At 38.9% G+C, this 17,646-nt stretch overlaps 1 protein-coding gene across 1 annotated transcript; it reads left to right on the plus strand.

Moving 5' to 3' along the window:
• Window positions 1–2,975: 2,975 nt before the first annotated feature.
• On the plus strand, window positions 2,976–16,281 carry MGC147117.S (uncharacterized protein mgc147117 S homeolog). Its single transcript, NM_001096655.1, has 6 exons — window positions 2,976–3,205; window positions 6,568–6,619; window positions 10,893–11,080; window positions 13,232–13,375; window positions 15,061–15,171; window positions 16,139–16,281. Exons 1-6 carry the CDS (start codon window positions 3,059–3,061, stop codon window positions 16,250–16,252), a joined length of 756 nt encoding a protein of 251 aa, NP_001090124.1. The 5' UTR covers window positions 2,976–3,058; the 3' UTR covers window positions 16,253–16,281.
• The last annotated feature ends 1,365 nt before the right edge of the window (window positions 16,282–17,646 follow it).

A 17,646-nucleotide genomic window follows, 5' to 3' on the forward strand; every position in this document is an offset into this window, starting at 1 on the left:
CAGAATATGGTACTACTGTACCTACTGCAATGTCATATTTCATATATGTTGTAGCTGTTAATAAATGATTAAGGACCTTATAGCTGTTATCAAGCCTTGTTCTGAGTGCAAGGAGTCATTCTATAACCCTTGCAGTTCCACCGTGTGGACCACTGGGAATTAAAGGAAAACTATACCCCCCCAAACAATGTAGGTCTCTATAAAAAGATATTGCATAAAACAGCTCATATGTAAAATCCTGCTTCATGTAAATAAACCATTTTCATAATAATATACTTTTCTTGTAGTATGTGCCATTGGGTAATCGTAAATAGAAAATTGCCATTTTAAAAAATAAGGGCTGCCCCCTGGGATCGTAGGATTCACTGTACTCACAAACATACCAACAAACCATACATGTTAGGTCACATGAGCCAATTAACAGACAGAGTTGTGTCTTTTGCTTCCACACTTCTTCCTGTTACAGTTAGAGTTGTAGTATTTCTGGTCAGGTGATCTCTGAGGCAGCACAGAGACCATCACGAAATGGTGGCTCAAGGCAAGAGATGTAAAAGGGCAATATTTACTTAAATATATAGACCAGTTTGGTCAGATTCTTTAATATGCCACTTAATATGATATAAACTATCTGTTGCTTAAGTGTTCATTTTGGGGGTATAGTTTTCCTTTAATGACTCCATTTACCAACAGCATTGCAAAATGTTTTTTTTACCACTCTGGCTGAACATAAATAGAGACATATAAAAGACTATGGGGTAAATTCACTAAAGGGCGAGGTGGCCATCGTTATCAAAAATTCGCCAGAAAATCCAATCTGCAGGGACATCACCAATTTACATACATACAGGCGTAAAGAGTACATTTCTAACAATGTTTTGCACCCTTTCGCCAGGCGAATTTTCACTCAAACGAATGATTGTTGCTTTGAAAATTCACTAAAGTGCGAATTTTACATTTCGTTACCTTTCGCCAGAGTTTCCTTCACCAGGTTTTACCTGGCGAACTGATAAGATGAAGCTACATCCTCCTCAATGTTATGTCAGTGACATCATATCCTGTATGCCGAAAAGCTGTAAAAATTAAGTAAAAAACACTGGCTTTTTTTCATATTTTAAAGTGGGATTGTGTTGAGAAGTTATAACTGTTAAATATTTTTGTTTTAATGTTTTTTTTTAACCATTTATGGGGCATGCCACATTTGTTTTAGGGTGGGCTCATGTCTAGGGCATTAGAGGAACTCTTTTGTCTTTATTTTGCTTCCTTGGACATTTTTGAAAATAAGTGGCCACTTCAAGCATTTGCACCAACAGCACTAATAAAGATATTTACTGTATATGACCTATATGTACTAACAAAGTTTCACTAGGCAGGAATGATCGTTAGCGAAAATTTGTTATGAAATGCTCACATTAATGAATTTACACTAGTGAAACGTTGCCAGCATTCGGCTGCCAAGACGCAACTTTGCATTTTGATGAATTTGTGTGTGCACTGCAAATTAACCTCTGGCAAAGTGTGGTGAAGCCTTCGCAGGTGAAAATTTGCCTGTTATTGAATTTGCCCCTATTTTCAACATGCAGGTCTGAGGCAGACATTCATATACACTTTTTGCATCTTTAGTTTGACTGGTGATATCAGTGCAATAGTGTAAAATCTTGTTCATGCATGACACAATTTACACAGATTACACAATTTATGCTGATGTCACATGCTTATGGATTTTAAATCGGAGTTCATGCCCCTGTCATTACTTCACATATACATAGTACAATGAACTGTATAGGAATATCTGGCATGAATTATGTTGCTCTGATGAATGTTTTGCTACTCTTAACTAGCCAACACTCTCCATTCTACTGACATAAATCTCTACAGTATTTATTTATGTCCCCTATAAAAGAATCAAGAGACCTTTACTTTATCGTTTAGTTGAGAGAAGCAACCCTTGGACTGCTTGGTTTAGTGAACTCTAGTCATTTAAATGCTTACTTTGGCATGAATGTGATTCCTTTTAATAGTTAACTATAGAGTAAATAATGCAGGGCTTTCTGGATTCTCTGCAGGCAACAATTTTACATGAATTTAAGTATTCTAGATGTACAGTATTTATATATGTATGCAAAAACAAGTCCTTTATTTGTCACCTATTTTCATAAATGTGGATCCACAGATCTTTCTCTCATTTTATTACAACATGTGGTGGTAATGAAAGTGCTGCTAACAACTTTGTTTTATTCTTTTAAAATTATTTTTATTGAGTTTGCAATAAAATAAATTAATTAATTGACTTGACTATTTGTCACGTACATATGTCTATGCAAATCCATGCAAATTATGTTTTGCACAATTTTCCACAAGAATAATATACAGTAAATGTTGAAACAATTAGTCCTGTTCTTTTCCTTTAGTTCAAGCTTGAAAAGACAAGTGTCAGAATCCAGTCGATTTTCTTAAAAATATATACTGCAGTATTAACTGCAAACCCCGGGCAATACACATTGCTTCCCATTCCACAGGAAGTCATTGCAGGACAGTTAGAGGAGTAGTAAATGCCACCACATGTGATCCCAAACAAAATGCCACAGTTGCTTAATGGAATAAAAACGCTGACCCTTAACATATGATTTTTACACTCAACTGTATGGCTACAGTATATTTTATATTGAGATTACAACAACTTTGTATTGTCTTAGCAATTGCTAGCATTGTAGGTCTCTTCCTACAGTTTTCTGCCTCTGTGTCTGAATCCTGCTTTCTTCTTTTTCTTCTCTGTATCTCTCACTGTCTCTCCCTATTATGGTTTCTTTATACTATTGCAGCACTGCACTGCATTTTTGTTCCTTCTCTAGCTGTTACATCACAAAATGGAATAAAGTTGTCAGGGAAAGTGTTAATGTTAGAGAATGTGGAACTTCAAGTCACATGCTTAGCAGTTACTTCCTGGAGTGGTGTGAAAAGAAGCAGTAAGAGGGAGAGGCAGTGAGAGATAAAGTAGCAGAAGAAAGCAGCACTGAGGCACAGAAGCAGAACGCTGTAGCAAGAGACCAACAAAGCAAATATGTCTGAGCTGAACCTCCGCACTGTCTTGGTGACTGGGTCGAACAGGGGGATTGGATTTGAATTTGTGCAACAAATTATTAACAGCCAAAATTCTCCTCATAAGATTTTTGCCACATGCCGGGACCCAGGTGCTCAGCAAAGTCAGGTAAACAAATCCAGGTCATGTAAATCACCGATTTATTGAAACATCACTTGTGTATATATTCACTGTAGATACCAGCACCTCCCAGGTGAATCTAACAATAGCACAGACTGGACACACTCAAGGGCATAGAATTTATTAATTATCAAAGACATCTCAGGAGGACAGCACGACAGTTCAAGGAGAATCAAAACACGTTGATGTGGGGGGCCATGTCAAATTCAAAGTAAACTTTGTCATCTCAGCAGTATACGAATACACAGTGAGACGACATGGCTCCAGCTAGTACACATATCAGAGTGTCTCTGAGGTAGTCCAAGTACAGAAGTGTAAAACAAAAGTTCAGTTCACAGTTCAGGTGTGTCTGGAATGTAGTGGGAGGGCAGGCAGTGAGCTGAAGAGTCTGATAGCTTGTGGAGAAAAGCTTTCACGCAGCCTGGTTGATCGGGCTTTAATGCTGCGAAAGCGTCTGCCGGATGGGAGCAGCGTGAACAGTCCGTGTGAGGGGTGTGTGGAGTCCAGTGCAATGCAGGAGGCCTTTCTTACACAGCGCTTGTGGAAGATGTTATATATATATATATATATATATATATATATATATATATATATATATATATATATATATATATATATATATATATATATATATATATATATATATATATTGTAGCATGATTGGAAAAATTGTATATCTCTCCCAGAATCTTCTATAAGGCAGCACAGAGGGCTGAGAAAATTAGGGTTTGATCAGCAGTGAGGGGTGATAAGTCTCATCTGGAGTTATAAGATGTGGATCAATTAAGGCTGTTCTCTGCCCTGTTCTGAGAGGGAAAGGAGAACCACTAAGGCTATGTTGAAAATGTTTAGTAAAACTGCATGCAACCGGGTTTTATTTGGTAAAAGGATTTATTGCTGGACACTTAAAGGGGTGGTTCACCTTTGAGATAAAGCATTTAGTATGATGTAGAGAGTGATATTCTAAGACAATTTGCAAATGTTTTCATTTTTTATTATTGAAGGTTTTTGAGTTATTTAGCTTTTTATTCAGCAGCTCTTCAATTTGCATCTTAACCAATCTGGTAACTAGGGTACAAATAACCCAAGCAGCCATGCATTGATTTGAATAAAAGACTGGAATATGAATAGAAGAGGGCCTGAATAGAAGGATCAGTAATAAAAAGTGACAATAACATTTGTAGCATTACAGAGCATTTGTTTTTTAGAAGGGAGTCAGCGACTCCCATTTGAAAGCTGCAGAGTCAGAAGAAAAAGGCAAATAACTATAAAACTATAAAAAATAAAAAATGAAAACCAATTGAAAAGTTGCTTAGAACATAATAAAAGTTAACTTAAAGGTGAACCACCTCTTTAAGGTTTTCTCACGAGGAGGCAAGTTCCCTGGTAGCAAGGACTGATTACAAGCTGCTGCCCTAAAGTGCTTGGGAGTGAGCTGCACCTGCTTCAGAGAGAAAGCACAGGGAAATTCCAAAAGGACTGTGAGTGAAGTTTAATTTGCTTATTGGATTTAACTTGCCCAAGTGGTGATGTCGGTCTTTTGGAAAGGACATTTTCCTTCACCAGCAAGGCTGTATTTATTTTGCTTTATTGCAACCTCAGAGGTTATGAAAGTTAATTTTGTGTTTAAGATGCTGTGTTAAATAAATGTACAACTGGAAACCCAGTGCACTGTCCCTTATCTGTATAAAAGGAGCTGCTGCTACTACCTAAAGAGCGATTACCCCACAAAAAATCCTTTGTGAAAGATTCGGCCAAATACCGAACCCGGACCCTAATTTGCATATGCAAATTAGGGGTGGGAAGGGGGAAACATTTTTTACTTCCTTGTTTTCTGACAAAAAAGTCATGCAATTTCCCTCCCGCCCCTAATTTGCATATGCAAATTAGGATTCGGATTCGGTTCGGATTTCTAAAGGAAAAGATTACATGGTGCCAGGAAGAGTAGAGGGAAGTGATGCAAGTCTTTAAAACAAATCCATCCGTTCACTAAATGACTGTAGCTGCTTTTTTTTTTTACTAGGATGGATAAAGTACAAGTGGAAGGAAGTTTGGTTTACTTGCTACAAGTTCATAGGTGGCCTGTGGAAGGATCTAATTTAAAGGAGAACGAAACCCTAAAAATGAATATGGCTAAAAATGCCATATTTTATGTACTGAACTTTTTGCACAGCCTAAGGTTTCAGCTTCTCAATAGCAGCAATGATCGAGGACTTCAAACTTGTCACAGGGGGTCACCATCTTGGACTGCAACACTCACATGCTCAGTAGCTGTTGAGAAGCTAAGCTTAGGGGCTGTCACAAATGTTCAAGCAGAAAATTATGTTTGTATGTAATATTAGCTGATGCTACAAGGCTGATTATTAAATTCTGATGCGAGTTGCACTGGTTTATGTGCTGCCATGTAGTAATTATCTGTATTAATAACTAATCAGCCTTATATTGTGACAGTTTTATTCTATGTGTACTGTATATTGTGAGTTGGCAGCAGGACAGAGCATGTGCAGTGAATCAGCAGAAAAGAAGATGGGAAGCAACTGGGGCATCTTTGGAGACACAGATTTCCCTGCTAAAGGGCTGTGGTTGCCTTGGGCTGGTACAGAAAGCCCAAAACACAATGTACAACATTTCTAGCCTACTTCTTTAGTTAGGCTTTAGTTCTCCTTTAAAGGGAGTGTCAACCCCAAAAATGTTTTGCCTAATAAAAGGAAACACAATTCTAAGCAACTTTGCATGATACATTTATTACATGTTCTGTATTTTTTAGTTTATTTGTAAATGTATTGCTATTGGAAAGTAGTGTTTGCCTGTCCCTTTCTTATTCTCTGTCCTGGTGGCCATAAGAGACAGCAACTGTTAAACAGATCAGTCTTTGCTGGGGAACTCAGACTTTGCAACATTGTTTAAAAAGTGACAACCAGGAGTTAAGCAAATGCTGCTTTCAACTGCAATTCTTTTTTGGGGGGGTTGACTTGCCCTTTAAAAGATATGCAGAAAATAATTCCAAAGAAAATAGAAATTAAAAAGGGAGTGGATAATGACAAATTAAAAGGGTGCAAAAGGAACGTGTTATGAAGAGCACAATGGAGAGTCATGGATAAATTCATATCTCCTAGTAAAAACTTGGAAATTGATAAGTGTGTAAGTGTGGTAAGAGTCTTGTGACAATATCAAGCAATCGCCTGTTTGCATATTGATAAGTGTGAAAGTGTGGTAAGAGTCTTGTGACAATATCAAGCAATCGCCTGTTTGCATATTGATAAGTGTGAAAGTGTGGTAAGAGTCTTGTGACAATATCAGGCAATTACCTGTTTGCATATAACTAAGCACTTACTTGTTTTATTTTATAGGAGTTGAGGAAGCTGTCTGAAAAGCATCCAAATGTTGTAGTAATTCAGCTTGGTAAGTGGACAATAAATTAGTTGGTCTTGCTGAACACTTGGCATTTGTATTTTCTCTAATCATATTAACAGCACCGGGCTAAGCCGACCGGGCGCCCTAGGCAACCCAGCCACTGCGCTCCCCACCCCGTGCTCACGAACGTCCCTGACTGAGACTGTGCGCATGCATGCGCTGTAGGCAGGGGAGATCGCCGGAGGGGAGGGAGGCGGGGAGGGAGGCAGGGGAGAGCAGAAAACATGATTTAGGGGTACGCAGAAGACAGGTACCTGACCAGCTCCCCCCTTTCGTTGCACCATAGGCAGGTGCCTCTTCTGCCTTCCCCTAGTTATGGCCCTGCATATTACAAACACCAATCACAGGCTTACACATACTCATGTGCAACACATACATATTTTTTCCTGTATTAATTTGGAGTCTAAGGGGGTATGTTGTAAATTGGTTCAATTAGCTTTCATTCATTAGCTGTGCAGCTAAAAATCATAAGTTTTTCTCTGCAATCACATTTTTTTCTAGGGAACTAACATATTTAAGAAAAAGCAGCTGAATAGTCACGGTTGCATTTTGTCGTGCAAAAATACTGAAAAATTTCGGCTGTTTTTATAAAATGGAGAAAAAGTTTGCAAGGTTGCTTGGAATCATTCTCTATTGACTTCTATAGAAACTATTTGTGTTTTTTTTTTTGATAGCTCTGCCCTATACAGTAAGTAAAAATAAATGCCTGACTGGTTGTCATTTGTCACTGGCTCAATAGATTTGCAGCATTATGCTTTGGGTTATGTAATAAAAATTATGCACCGAGTCTACTAACCTATCAACGCATAGCAATTGGTGGTAACCCGTTTGAAAACAAGCATTTGATTGGCTGCTTTGGGTTAATCAACCAAATGCACATGTAACATATGGCATTCCAAAACCCAGAACAAGCCCCAAGGTCACGATTTCGGCTCACACACCACTTCCACTACTCGGATGCCGCCAAGTTTTAAGTGAGAGGACTAAGGGGAGAGTTCTGAGCAGGCAAGGGTTAGGGCATAGTTGTGGAACAGCCCAGGTCAGTACCAGTCAAACAGTGTAGTGCAGGGTCAGGAACCAGGAGTGTAGTCAGGATAAACACGCTGGGTCAAAACCAAACAGACAGCACGGTACAGAATCAGGATCCAGGAGATTAGTCCGTAATCAGGCAAGGTCGGTTCAGGCAGCGAATCAGCAAAGATCAACGACAGGCAACGGTCAGGAACAGTAATTCAGGTCACATGCATACCCAGGAACTATCTGAGAATAGACCTACATTGGGCAATGAGTAAGTGCAGAGCAGGGGGTTTTATAGTTAGATGGCTTACACTGATCACCTGTGGTCAGATTGGCAACAGGTGGTGATGATTGGCAAATTTCACTGCAAAAAAAGTTTCCATAAGAAAAAATGCCCATTGACTTTAATGCATTAGGAGTGAGAAAAAATTGTTGCATGCTTAAAAATTTCTCTTGCATACAACATTTTTGGACGCCCATTGACTTCAATGCGTTTTTGCCGTTTCACAAATTTTTGCTAATGTTTTACAAGCCATGCCTTCTTTAATGATAAAGATATCTATCTATCTATCTATCTATCTATCTATCTATCTATCTATCTAGATATTCAGTTCAACTGACTGGTGTGGGAAGTTCTCTGCATATAGACTCTTCCACTAATCCAATCACAACGGCACATTGTAACTCTTCAGAGAGATGACATCTGAAATTCACAGAGGTGTTGATTCTGTGTAGTTACTGTGATAGGATTACAAATGTGTCATGCAACTCCTAGAAACAAGTGTTACTTGTGATAGTTGCATGAATGAATGTGTGGTGTTCTGAACCCGCCAGGGTAAAGATGTTAGAACAGCATTGTATGTAGCAAACAGGTGGTGTCTAAAGCCCCTGCCTCTGTTCAGGGATGGTTTCTCCACCTTGACATGAATCGCCTTTCACGCCTCTTTCAAACCAGCGGTGGTCTTAAGCCAAGATTTGGACATTGCTATCTTTAAAGGAGTGTCCCTTGTGTAGAAAGACAGCCGAGTCTTGCCCTGTAGAGTCGCCCTCCTATGCTGAGCCATTCACTTGGTGAGCAGATGTTTTGTCTCCCCAATCAGTGCACTCCTCGCTACACTGGACTGTGTATACCACTTTGCTTTGTTTTTCTTTAGGCGTTGGATCCTTTGGGTGTACCAGTTTTTGTCTGTGTGTTGTTAGGTTTGAAAAACACAGGGACGTGGTGTTTGTTTAAAATCCTCCTGAGTTTCTCCGACACTCCAGCTACATATCGGATGACTGTTTCACCTACTATGTGTCTCGGGGCGGTTATTTCTTTTGGTGTTCCTGTTGGGCTTGGTTGCTGCTGTAGCCACACACTTTCAAAGCTTCTCTGAGATGTTTATGCTCCTTGTCCTTGGACGCTGTATGTGTTGGCACACATTCAGCCCTGTGGTGCAGAGTTCTAATTTTGTGTTCCAGTGGATGGTGGGAATCGAACAGATATTGATCCGTGTGAGTGGGTTTCCTGTATACTTCCGTTTTCAAGTTACCCCCCTCTTGGATGCATAACAAACAGTCCAAAAAGGCAAGTTTGTTCCTGTGGACATCTAACCTTGTGAACTTAATGTTATTGTGCATTGAGTTAATGTGTTCTTTAAAGGCAGCCACTTCATTTCATCTGATTTTAACCCAAGTTTCATCCACATATCTGAACCAGTGACTCGGTGTATTTCCTTGGAAAGTAAGTAAGGACCTCTTTTGCACTTCCTCCATGTACAAGTTAGCTACAATGGGAGACCCATTGCACAGCCATGTTTCTATCTATAAAAAGGTCCTTGTACTTTGAAGTATGTGGTGTTAAGGCACAAATCTAGCAACAGTGATACTTGGTTAGGATTGAGCTTTGTTCTACTACTGAGGGTGTTATCTTGCTGCAGTCGGTTTCTTACAGTCTCAATTGCCTTTGTCGTAGGTATACATGTGAACAATGAAGTGACATCATATGATGCCTCTAGTGTAATGCCATGAATCTTGGTTACAAAGTCTTTGGCATTCTGGATATGATGTACTGTATTGCCTACCAATGGGGCTAAGATGTTAGCCAAAAATTTTGCAATGCTGTATGTCACTGAATTTATACTGCTGACAATGGGCCTTAGTGGGGCTCCTTCTTTGTGTATCTTGGGGAGTCTGTATAAGCATGGTGTGGCTTCTCTGGGATACAGGCGGTGGTATAAAACTCGATTGATGGCTTTTTCCTTCTCAAGTTGTTGTAAGCAGCCTATCACCTTTATCTTGTAACAGCTGGTTGGGTCTTTCCTTAAAGGTTCATATGTATTGCTATCACTGAGTAGTATGGTTATCTTGCAGTGATAGTCAGTTGTGTTGAGCACAACTGTGCATCGCCCTTTATCTGCTGGGCGGATAGTGATGTTCAGGTCCTTACTCAGAGAACTGAGAGCTCTCCTCTCTTGTGTAGTAAGGTTAGATGGAGGTGTTCTGGCACTTGACAAGGCAGCTCACACTTTTAGTCTGAGTTCCTTTTTTATGTGATTATTATTGATGGCAGATTCTGTGGCTGTGATGAGTTAAACTACTGGGATGTGTTGTGGTGTCACTGCATAGTTCAACCCCTTGGCTAGCACATCCTTTTCTGGCTGTTTTAGTACCCTATCTGATACTCTGATCTGGTTCTTAACCCACGTGTCTTTGATGTTCTTTGGTGTCTCATCTATCTGCCTCCAGGTTAGCTCTTCTGTCCTTTTCCAACTGCTGCTTTGTGACAGTAAGGTGGTGAATTTGCTTATTTGTCAATTTATGTGTTGCGCCATTTGTGAGAGTTGCATGAATGGATTCGTGCAACTCTCGTAAGTAACACCTGTTTCTAGGAGTTGCATGACACATTGGTAATCCTATCACAGTAACTACAGAGAATCAAAACCTCTGTGAATTTCAGATGTCACCTCTCTGAAGAGTTATAATGTGCCGTTGTGATTGGATTAGTGGAAGAGTGTATATGCCGAGAACTTTCCACACCAGTCAGTTGAACTGAAGAAGCTGCTCGGATGAGTAGAGAAACGTTTTCAAAAATAACTCGGCAAGCCCAGTTGTTTTTTGTATTACTTATATTAGATATTCCATGACCTGGATGAATGAAAATCTTCATAGTCATATTGGCTTTTATTACACTATCCCAGTAAAAAAATAAACAGTATTTGTATTAAACTCACAGCTGATAATTCATTAACTCTGTACTTTTCAGATACTACCAACCCTGCAAGTGTTAATGCGTCTGTGAAAGAAGTAGAGAAGCATCTAAATGGAGAAGGCCTGGACCTGCTGATCAATAATGCTGGGATTCTGACTCAAAACTCTCTAGAGACCCAAACCTCAGAAGACATGATGAATGTCTACAACGTGAATGTGGTTGGCCCTATGCTAATGACTCAGGTTAGGTCTAAGAAAAAAACACTTTAAGGGGTTGTTCACTTTTAAAATCACATTTATTATAATATAGAGAGTGCCATTCTGAGATAATTTGCAATTGGTATTGATTTTTAATTATTTCTGTTTTTTTTAATGATTTAGCTCTACAGTTTAGCAGTTTTAGCAGATATCTGGTTGCTGAAAGGTGAACCATCTAATCTAAAAGCATGTATACACAAATATGGTTGCATTATGTTCTGGTGCCACAAAATACTATGGGCATATTTATTATAGAGTGAAGTTAGACATTACAACAGTCTCCTAGTGTGAAATTCCTCCACTCTCCCTTCATTTCTATGGGATTTTTAAAAGAGTTTTTATCAATGGGTAAAAGTGTAAGTTCACTCTTTGGTAAATATGCCTTTAAAACTGCTATAGAAATGAATGGAAAGTGGCGGAATTTCACTCTTTAAAGAGGAACTCCACACAAACATAACTTAAAGGAGAAGGAAAGGCTAAAATTAAGTAAGCTTTATCAGAAAGGTCTATATAAATACACCAGTAAACCCTCAAAGTAATGCTGCTCTGAGCCCTCAAACACAGCATTTATTTACTTCTATTGTGTACACATGGGCTTCTGTATCAGACTTCCTGTTTTCAGCATAATTCTCCAGGGCTAGGGCTTGAGCATGCTCAGTTTGCTCCTCCTCCCATCCCTGCTGTAATCTTAGCTCAGAGCTGTATGTGAGCAGGGGGAGACTTACGCAGGAAGTGATGTCACACCAAGCTTATATGGCAGCTTCTATCCTAAACAAACAGAGACAGTGTCTAGAGCTGTATACTCAGGTATGGTAAAGCATTCTGAAGAATAAATATAGCGTTCTATCTTGCACTATTGTGGCTAATCTGTCTTGGAGCTTTCCTTCTCCTTTAATCTTTTTATAAACATAATTTCAAGCAACTTTGCAATATACATTAATTAAAAAATATGCAGACTTTTCATGATTTTGAATGGTTTGGAACAGTTTCCTAAGCCTAGCCCCCTGCTCTCCTGCTGATCTGTCTGACTACTTTGCTGATCTGGCTGATACTGTTACTTTGTATCAGCAGCCATCTGTCCTCAGCCTGCATCCTCAAAACCCCACAATTCCCTGCACACATGATTTCAATAAGGAACAGAACATCACAGTGCAATGCATTGTGGGTTATGTAGTTCCTGCATGCTGTCTGTAAGTTGTGGAGAAGTTGTTACATTTGGTAACATCAGTGTTTAGTCCCTCCTTCCCTGCCAGGATTTCAAATGATACATAAAGAGAAGAACCGTTGAACAATTGGATTTCAGCGTAAAAAATGGCCTTTATTCATACTTTGAAGAAACAGGTAACTGCGATGGGTATAGTAGGGTTTTTTGTGTTTGGAATTTTGGTTTTGGAAGCCGGAGCCTTTAATAAATATGCTTAAATATAGATATTGTAATGGCAGATTCCCTGAATGCATGTAAGATGGGCTCTTGGAAAAGTCTTCAGTTTGTTTTTTGTATACTGTAAGTGAACGTACAGTATATACGATACCAAGGAAAAAGACAGCACTCCGGTAAAAGGAAGGTAGGTTTATTGCAGTAAAATTCTTACACTTTACGGAAATGAATCCCTTAATCATAAGCAAGTGAATGTATATGTGTTTTTGTATGTATGTAACTAAAGGGTGCCAAAGCATTTATTAGCTGCTTGCTTCTGTGGCCTCTCTGCACCTTGCACTGGATAACTAAATTACGCACCAGGTGCAGAGCCCAAAGCTGGCAAGTGCAAGTCTGCCCTGTCCTTTAGCACCTTGTATCCAATAGCACTCCATAACTTGCATGTCTGGAAGTCATGAATCTGTATTATTCGTAAGTGAACATCAGTAGGCACAAGGTGCTAAAGAGTCCTGTGCTTAATGCAGTTCTGAATGCTACTTCATCATCAGGGGGCTCATATTTATTGTGGTGAGTGCAAAGACCTGTGTTCATGAAGTAGTGGGGTAGAGTGCAAAAAACATGGTGGTTTGCACCAATTTTTGAACTTTGAACCCTGTACTGCAGGGTTTTTATACATTTGATCATGGAAGAATACAATTATTTGTGCAAACTTAATGTTGACTATATTGTGTTTTTAATGCTTCTTCATACTATTTTAGGCATATCATCATTTGCTAAAACGATCTGGAGTAGAAAGCTCAGGAAAATCAGCTATTGTTCATATCTCAGCTCTGCTGGGCTCCCTAGAAGAGCTTCCCAATTTGTTTTCAGCATTGCCAGTTATCTCCTATCGCTGCAGCAAGGTATGACAGTCACAAGCACAAAACCTGTAATTTCCTATATAGGGTACATTATCCCTTGTAGGATCTAGGCGTAGGTGTTGAGCTTATATTTATATAATGCATTAATATGTCTGATTTTTTAAATGTAATTTGAAATTCGTTGAATTCTAGATGTCATTTTACAGAGTTGCATAAAATATATTTGATTCCAGATGACAGGAAGTATCAGCTAGAAATACATTGAATCTGTCTCCTTTTGTCCTCCACAAAAGATTTGTCTAAATACTGAACCATATCCTAATTTGCACATTAAAATTTGAGAAAAATAGAAAAAAAAAATTTACTTCAATCATTTAGTGCTTTAGTGTGTTTTGTCACAGATGTTTTTTCCTTTGCTTGCATGTTTTACTTGGCAGACCCTGCAGGTATCAGAATTGCTGTTTCATAGCACAGACATCTACGTTAATCCCATGAATACAGCACTGCCTGCATTTGGCACTATATGCAGTAGGCAGATTAGGAGCAGGCAGGGTGTAGCATGTAGGCATCCCCCCCAATGTCTGATGGTAAGGACAAGGCTGTGTTGTACAAACCATGCTACGCTCTGAACCACGTGCCAGACTTTTTAGAGTATAGCAAGACCTTCAGGCCCGGATTTGCGGCAAGGCTGCATAGGCCCGGGCCTAGGGCGGTAAAAAAAAGGGGCGGCATGCCGCCCAGCCACATTATGGGGGACGTTCGCGTCCCGTTCAACTACAGTAGATGCGCCGGCGTTTTTTCGCCGGCGTGCTGGGAAGGTGGGCGATAGGACCGCGCAGCCGCCTGGCCGGACCGCGCGGCCTAGGGGCAGCCGGAAAAGAAATCCGGCGCTGAAGACCTTGGACATAAGTTGTTTGGACTTCTGTCCAGGGTCTTAAAAAATTCCCCCTAAAATGGCCCAGACCAAACAAAGCATGACATGGTCTGTTGCCCAGCCTTGCTTCCATACACCAAGAGCACCACAGGTACGCAGTTAAGGGTAAATGATTATAGCTAATTCCACTACGCTGGTTTAGAGACATAGCAGAAGTGTTCAGCTAAAAGCAAAATATTATAATTTACCTTACATGCCTGCATGACATTATCTGTGGTATTATCAGCAGCCGACACACCATTCTGACCACCGAGTAGTTAAGGAAGCTTTCAGGAGAAAAAAGAGGGCTGCTCTGATGTTCAACTGCTTTGTAAAAAATTAGAAACCTCTCTCAAATCTTTCCTAGGCATAAGAACATCAGAACATTTCTTTCTCCTTGACTACTCGGTGGTCAGAATGTTCAGAAACTGTCCATCAGGTTGTAACAATTAATTTATATAAACAGTACATGTATACTTTAATTAATTGGAATTAAAATAAATAATGTAAATTGCAAAAGAATCATCATCAATTTTACCTTCACTTATTTTAAAGGTTTACTTATCCATTAAGGACTGCTTTGAGCCTGTACCTAGGGCAAGGTAGAAATGACCCCTTATATATGGTCATGGGACTCCTTGTGACCTATAATAGCTTTTCATATTTTAACATTTTTTATATAACATGTTTTGTAACAAACTTTGTAGAGTTTATGTGGGTTTGGAAACATTTAAAAACTATAATAGTAAGCAAAGGTCATCATACTGATTTACTTGGTAATTAATGGACTATTTGTTGGTACTGTGGTATACAGGCTGCTCTGAACATGCTCTCAAGGTGTCACATGGAAGGTTACAGGCAGGATGGAATTATTTCGATTGCCATTCATCCAGGCTGGGTGCAAACTGACATGGGTGGTGAAAAGGTAAGAAAAATACCAAAGAAAAAGAAATAAAAAATAACATATCTTCATTGTCTAATTAGATTTAGTAAATCATTAGTGCATAGATACGAGTTCCTTACTGCAGTGTAATTGCCTATTCACTGAGGGAGAGTTTTGAAAAAATTATTCTTGATTTTTCATATTTCTCACCCATTTTTGTCTGTCCTAAAGGTGTTTCATTTTTTGCAAGCTTCCTGTAGACTTTAGTGACAAAGCAAGTTTAGAATTATTGACGGCTTTTGGGGTGATAAAATGAATTCCAATTAAATAATGGTATGCCAATTCTTGTAACTCCCAAATTTTTCAATAAAAAATGCATGAGGGAGATATGAGGAAATATTATGTTAAAAGTATTTTTTTTAATGAGATCAAAATAAATTTTGTATCCCATTTAGACATTATAAGGTCTCATATATTCTATTTCTAACTAGTGTTAACATGTATTTTAACTGTAAATATTGACAGATAGGTACATGTAAAAGTAAATTGTGCATAAGGGGTTGATAACTTTTAAATTAACTGTTAGTATGATGTAGATAGTGATAATCTTGGACACTTTTAATTGGATCAGCTCTCTAGTTTGGAATTTCAACAACTATCTGGTTTAGCCCTAGCAACCAGGCTGCAGATCGAAATAAGAGACATGAATATATGCTAGAATATGGGGCACTGGCAGAGAGACTGTCTGTCTGAACAATGAAAACAACTGATAGAATACGTCCATATAATCTATGGACCCTTGTGTCTTGCAATTTAGTCTGTGGGCCAATCATTCAGCCTACATACATTGTTGGCCAATGTACTGCTACTTGGATACACCAGTTACCTTAGCAGTACCTATTTGTTTTTACTTTATCAGAGCACCCAGAATGTAGTCTGTCTATTTCTCATCTATGAAAAAAAATTTATAAAAATTTTCTGGTCCTGTAACTTTTTCTTTCTGTTCCAGGCACCATTAACAAAACAAACCAGTGTTGCTGGCATGATGAAGATAATCTTTTCCCTGAATGAACAACATAATGGCACCTTTGTGGATTGGGAAGGCAAAACAATACCTTGGTGATCCCAATAAATACAGAATTCTGACCAAAACAGTATTGTTTCTTGCAGAGGTGTTAGAGGGAGCTGATCTGATATTTTTAATTGTTTAATTATGCTGCTTTACCATTTCCAAAAAGGTTATAACCTAAAAAGGTTTTTGATCCATATGAATCTCTTGTTAAAGTATAAGGAAAATTGGCATCCCAAGTGATTTTATATACTTACCTGACACCCCAGGCTGGTGCTCCTATCAGCAGAAAACTGCACCAGTCCAGGGGTTCTTCTACCATGGAGCAATCGGCTTCCTTCTTCTCTCCTTGTGTGAAAAGCCAAACTTTAAAGAAGAAGTCGGCTATTTCATTGTCAGATGTGTAAGTATAAGGTGACTGTAAGTTTTTTGATACTTTAAAGCAGTGATCCCCAACCAGTAGCTCGTGAGCAACATGTTACTCTCCAACCCCTTGGATGTTGCTCTCAGGTTCTTCAAAGCAGGTGCTTATTTTTGAATTCTAGGCTTGCAGGCAAGTTTTAATTGAATAAAAACTAAGTATAGTGCCAAGTAGAGTATTTTGTAGGCTGCCAGTCCACATAGGGGCTGCCAAATAGCCAATCACATCCCTTATTTAGCACCCCAAGGGAATTTTTCATGCTTGTGTTGCTCCCCAACTCTCTTTACATTTGAATGTGGCTCACAGGTAACAAAGGTTAGGGATCCTTGCTTTAAAGAATCACTCAGGCCACATGAGATTGCCATTGGAAGGATTTACCCTCAGGGTTACATGAGTGCACTCACTGTCACATTTTGACAAGGTCCATCAGCATTTATACAAAGGTGGAAGATGATTTAATTTGTTTTGAACGGGAAGAAAGGAAACTACTAATGCTGGCTAATTAGGCTCATTGCACAAGCATTTAACACTGCACACTTTTTGGTGTTACTGTTTCTTTAACCAAATTAGATTATATAGGTGCAAGTACCTTTGTAATTGTTATTTGAGAATGCACAAAACATTCTCAGATATTAAAATAAAATGAAAAAACCCAATAGGCAAATGTTGCTTCCAATAAGGATTAACTATATCTTACAGAGAAAAAGGAAATGCCTTTTAAAAATTTGGATTATTTTATTATAAAGGAGTCTATGGGAGATGGCCTTTCAGTAATTCAGAGCATTCTGGATAATGGACCCCATACCTGTAATATCATCCTAGATATTTCAGTAGCAGCTTGTCTAATAATTTAGCAGCTTGGGTAACAGATCGCCTGCCAGAGAATTTGCCTATAAATTGAATGATTCCTTTCCCTAACTCCAAAATGACAACTAGAGCAGTCCAGTATCCAATGTACTAAATATATGGATTACAATAGGCTTCTCATTTACTAAAAATCATTCAGAGACGGACATAATTCTATTCT

The sequence above is a fragment of the Xenopus laevis genome, chromosome 4S, assembly GCF_017654675.1.
Source record: "Xenopus laevis strain J_2021 chromosome 4S, Xenopus_laevis_v10.1, whole genome shotgun sequence".
Lineage (NCBI taxonomy): Eukaryota > Metazoa > Chordata > Amphibia > Anura > Pipidae > Xenopus > Xenopus laevis.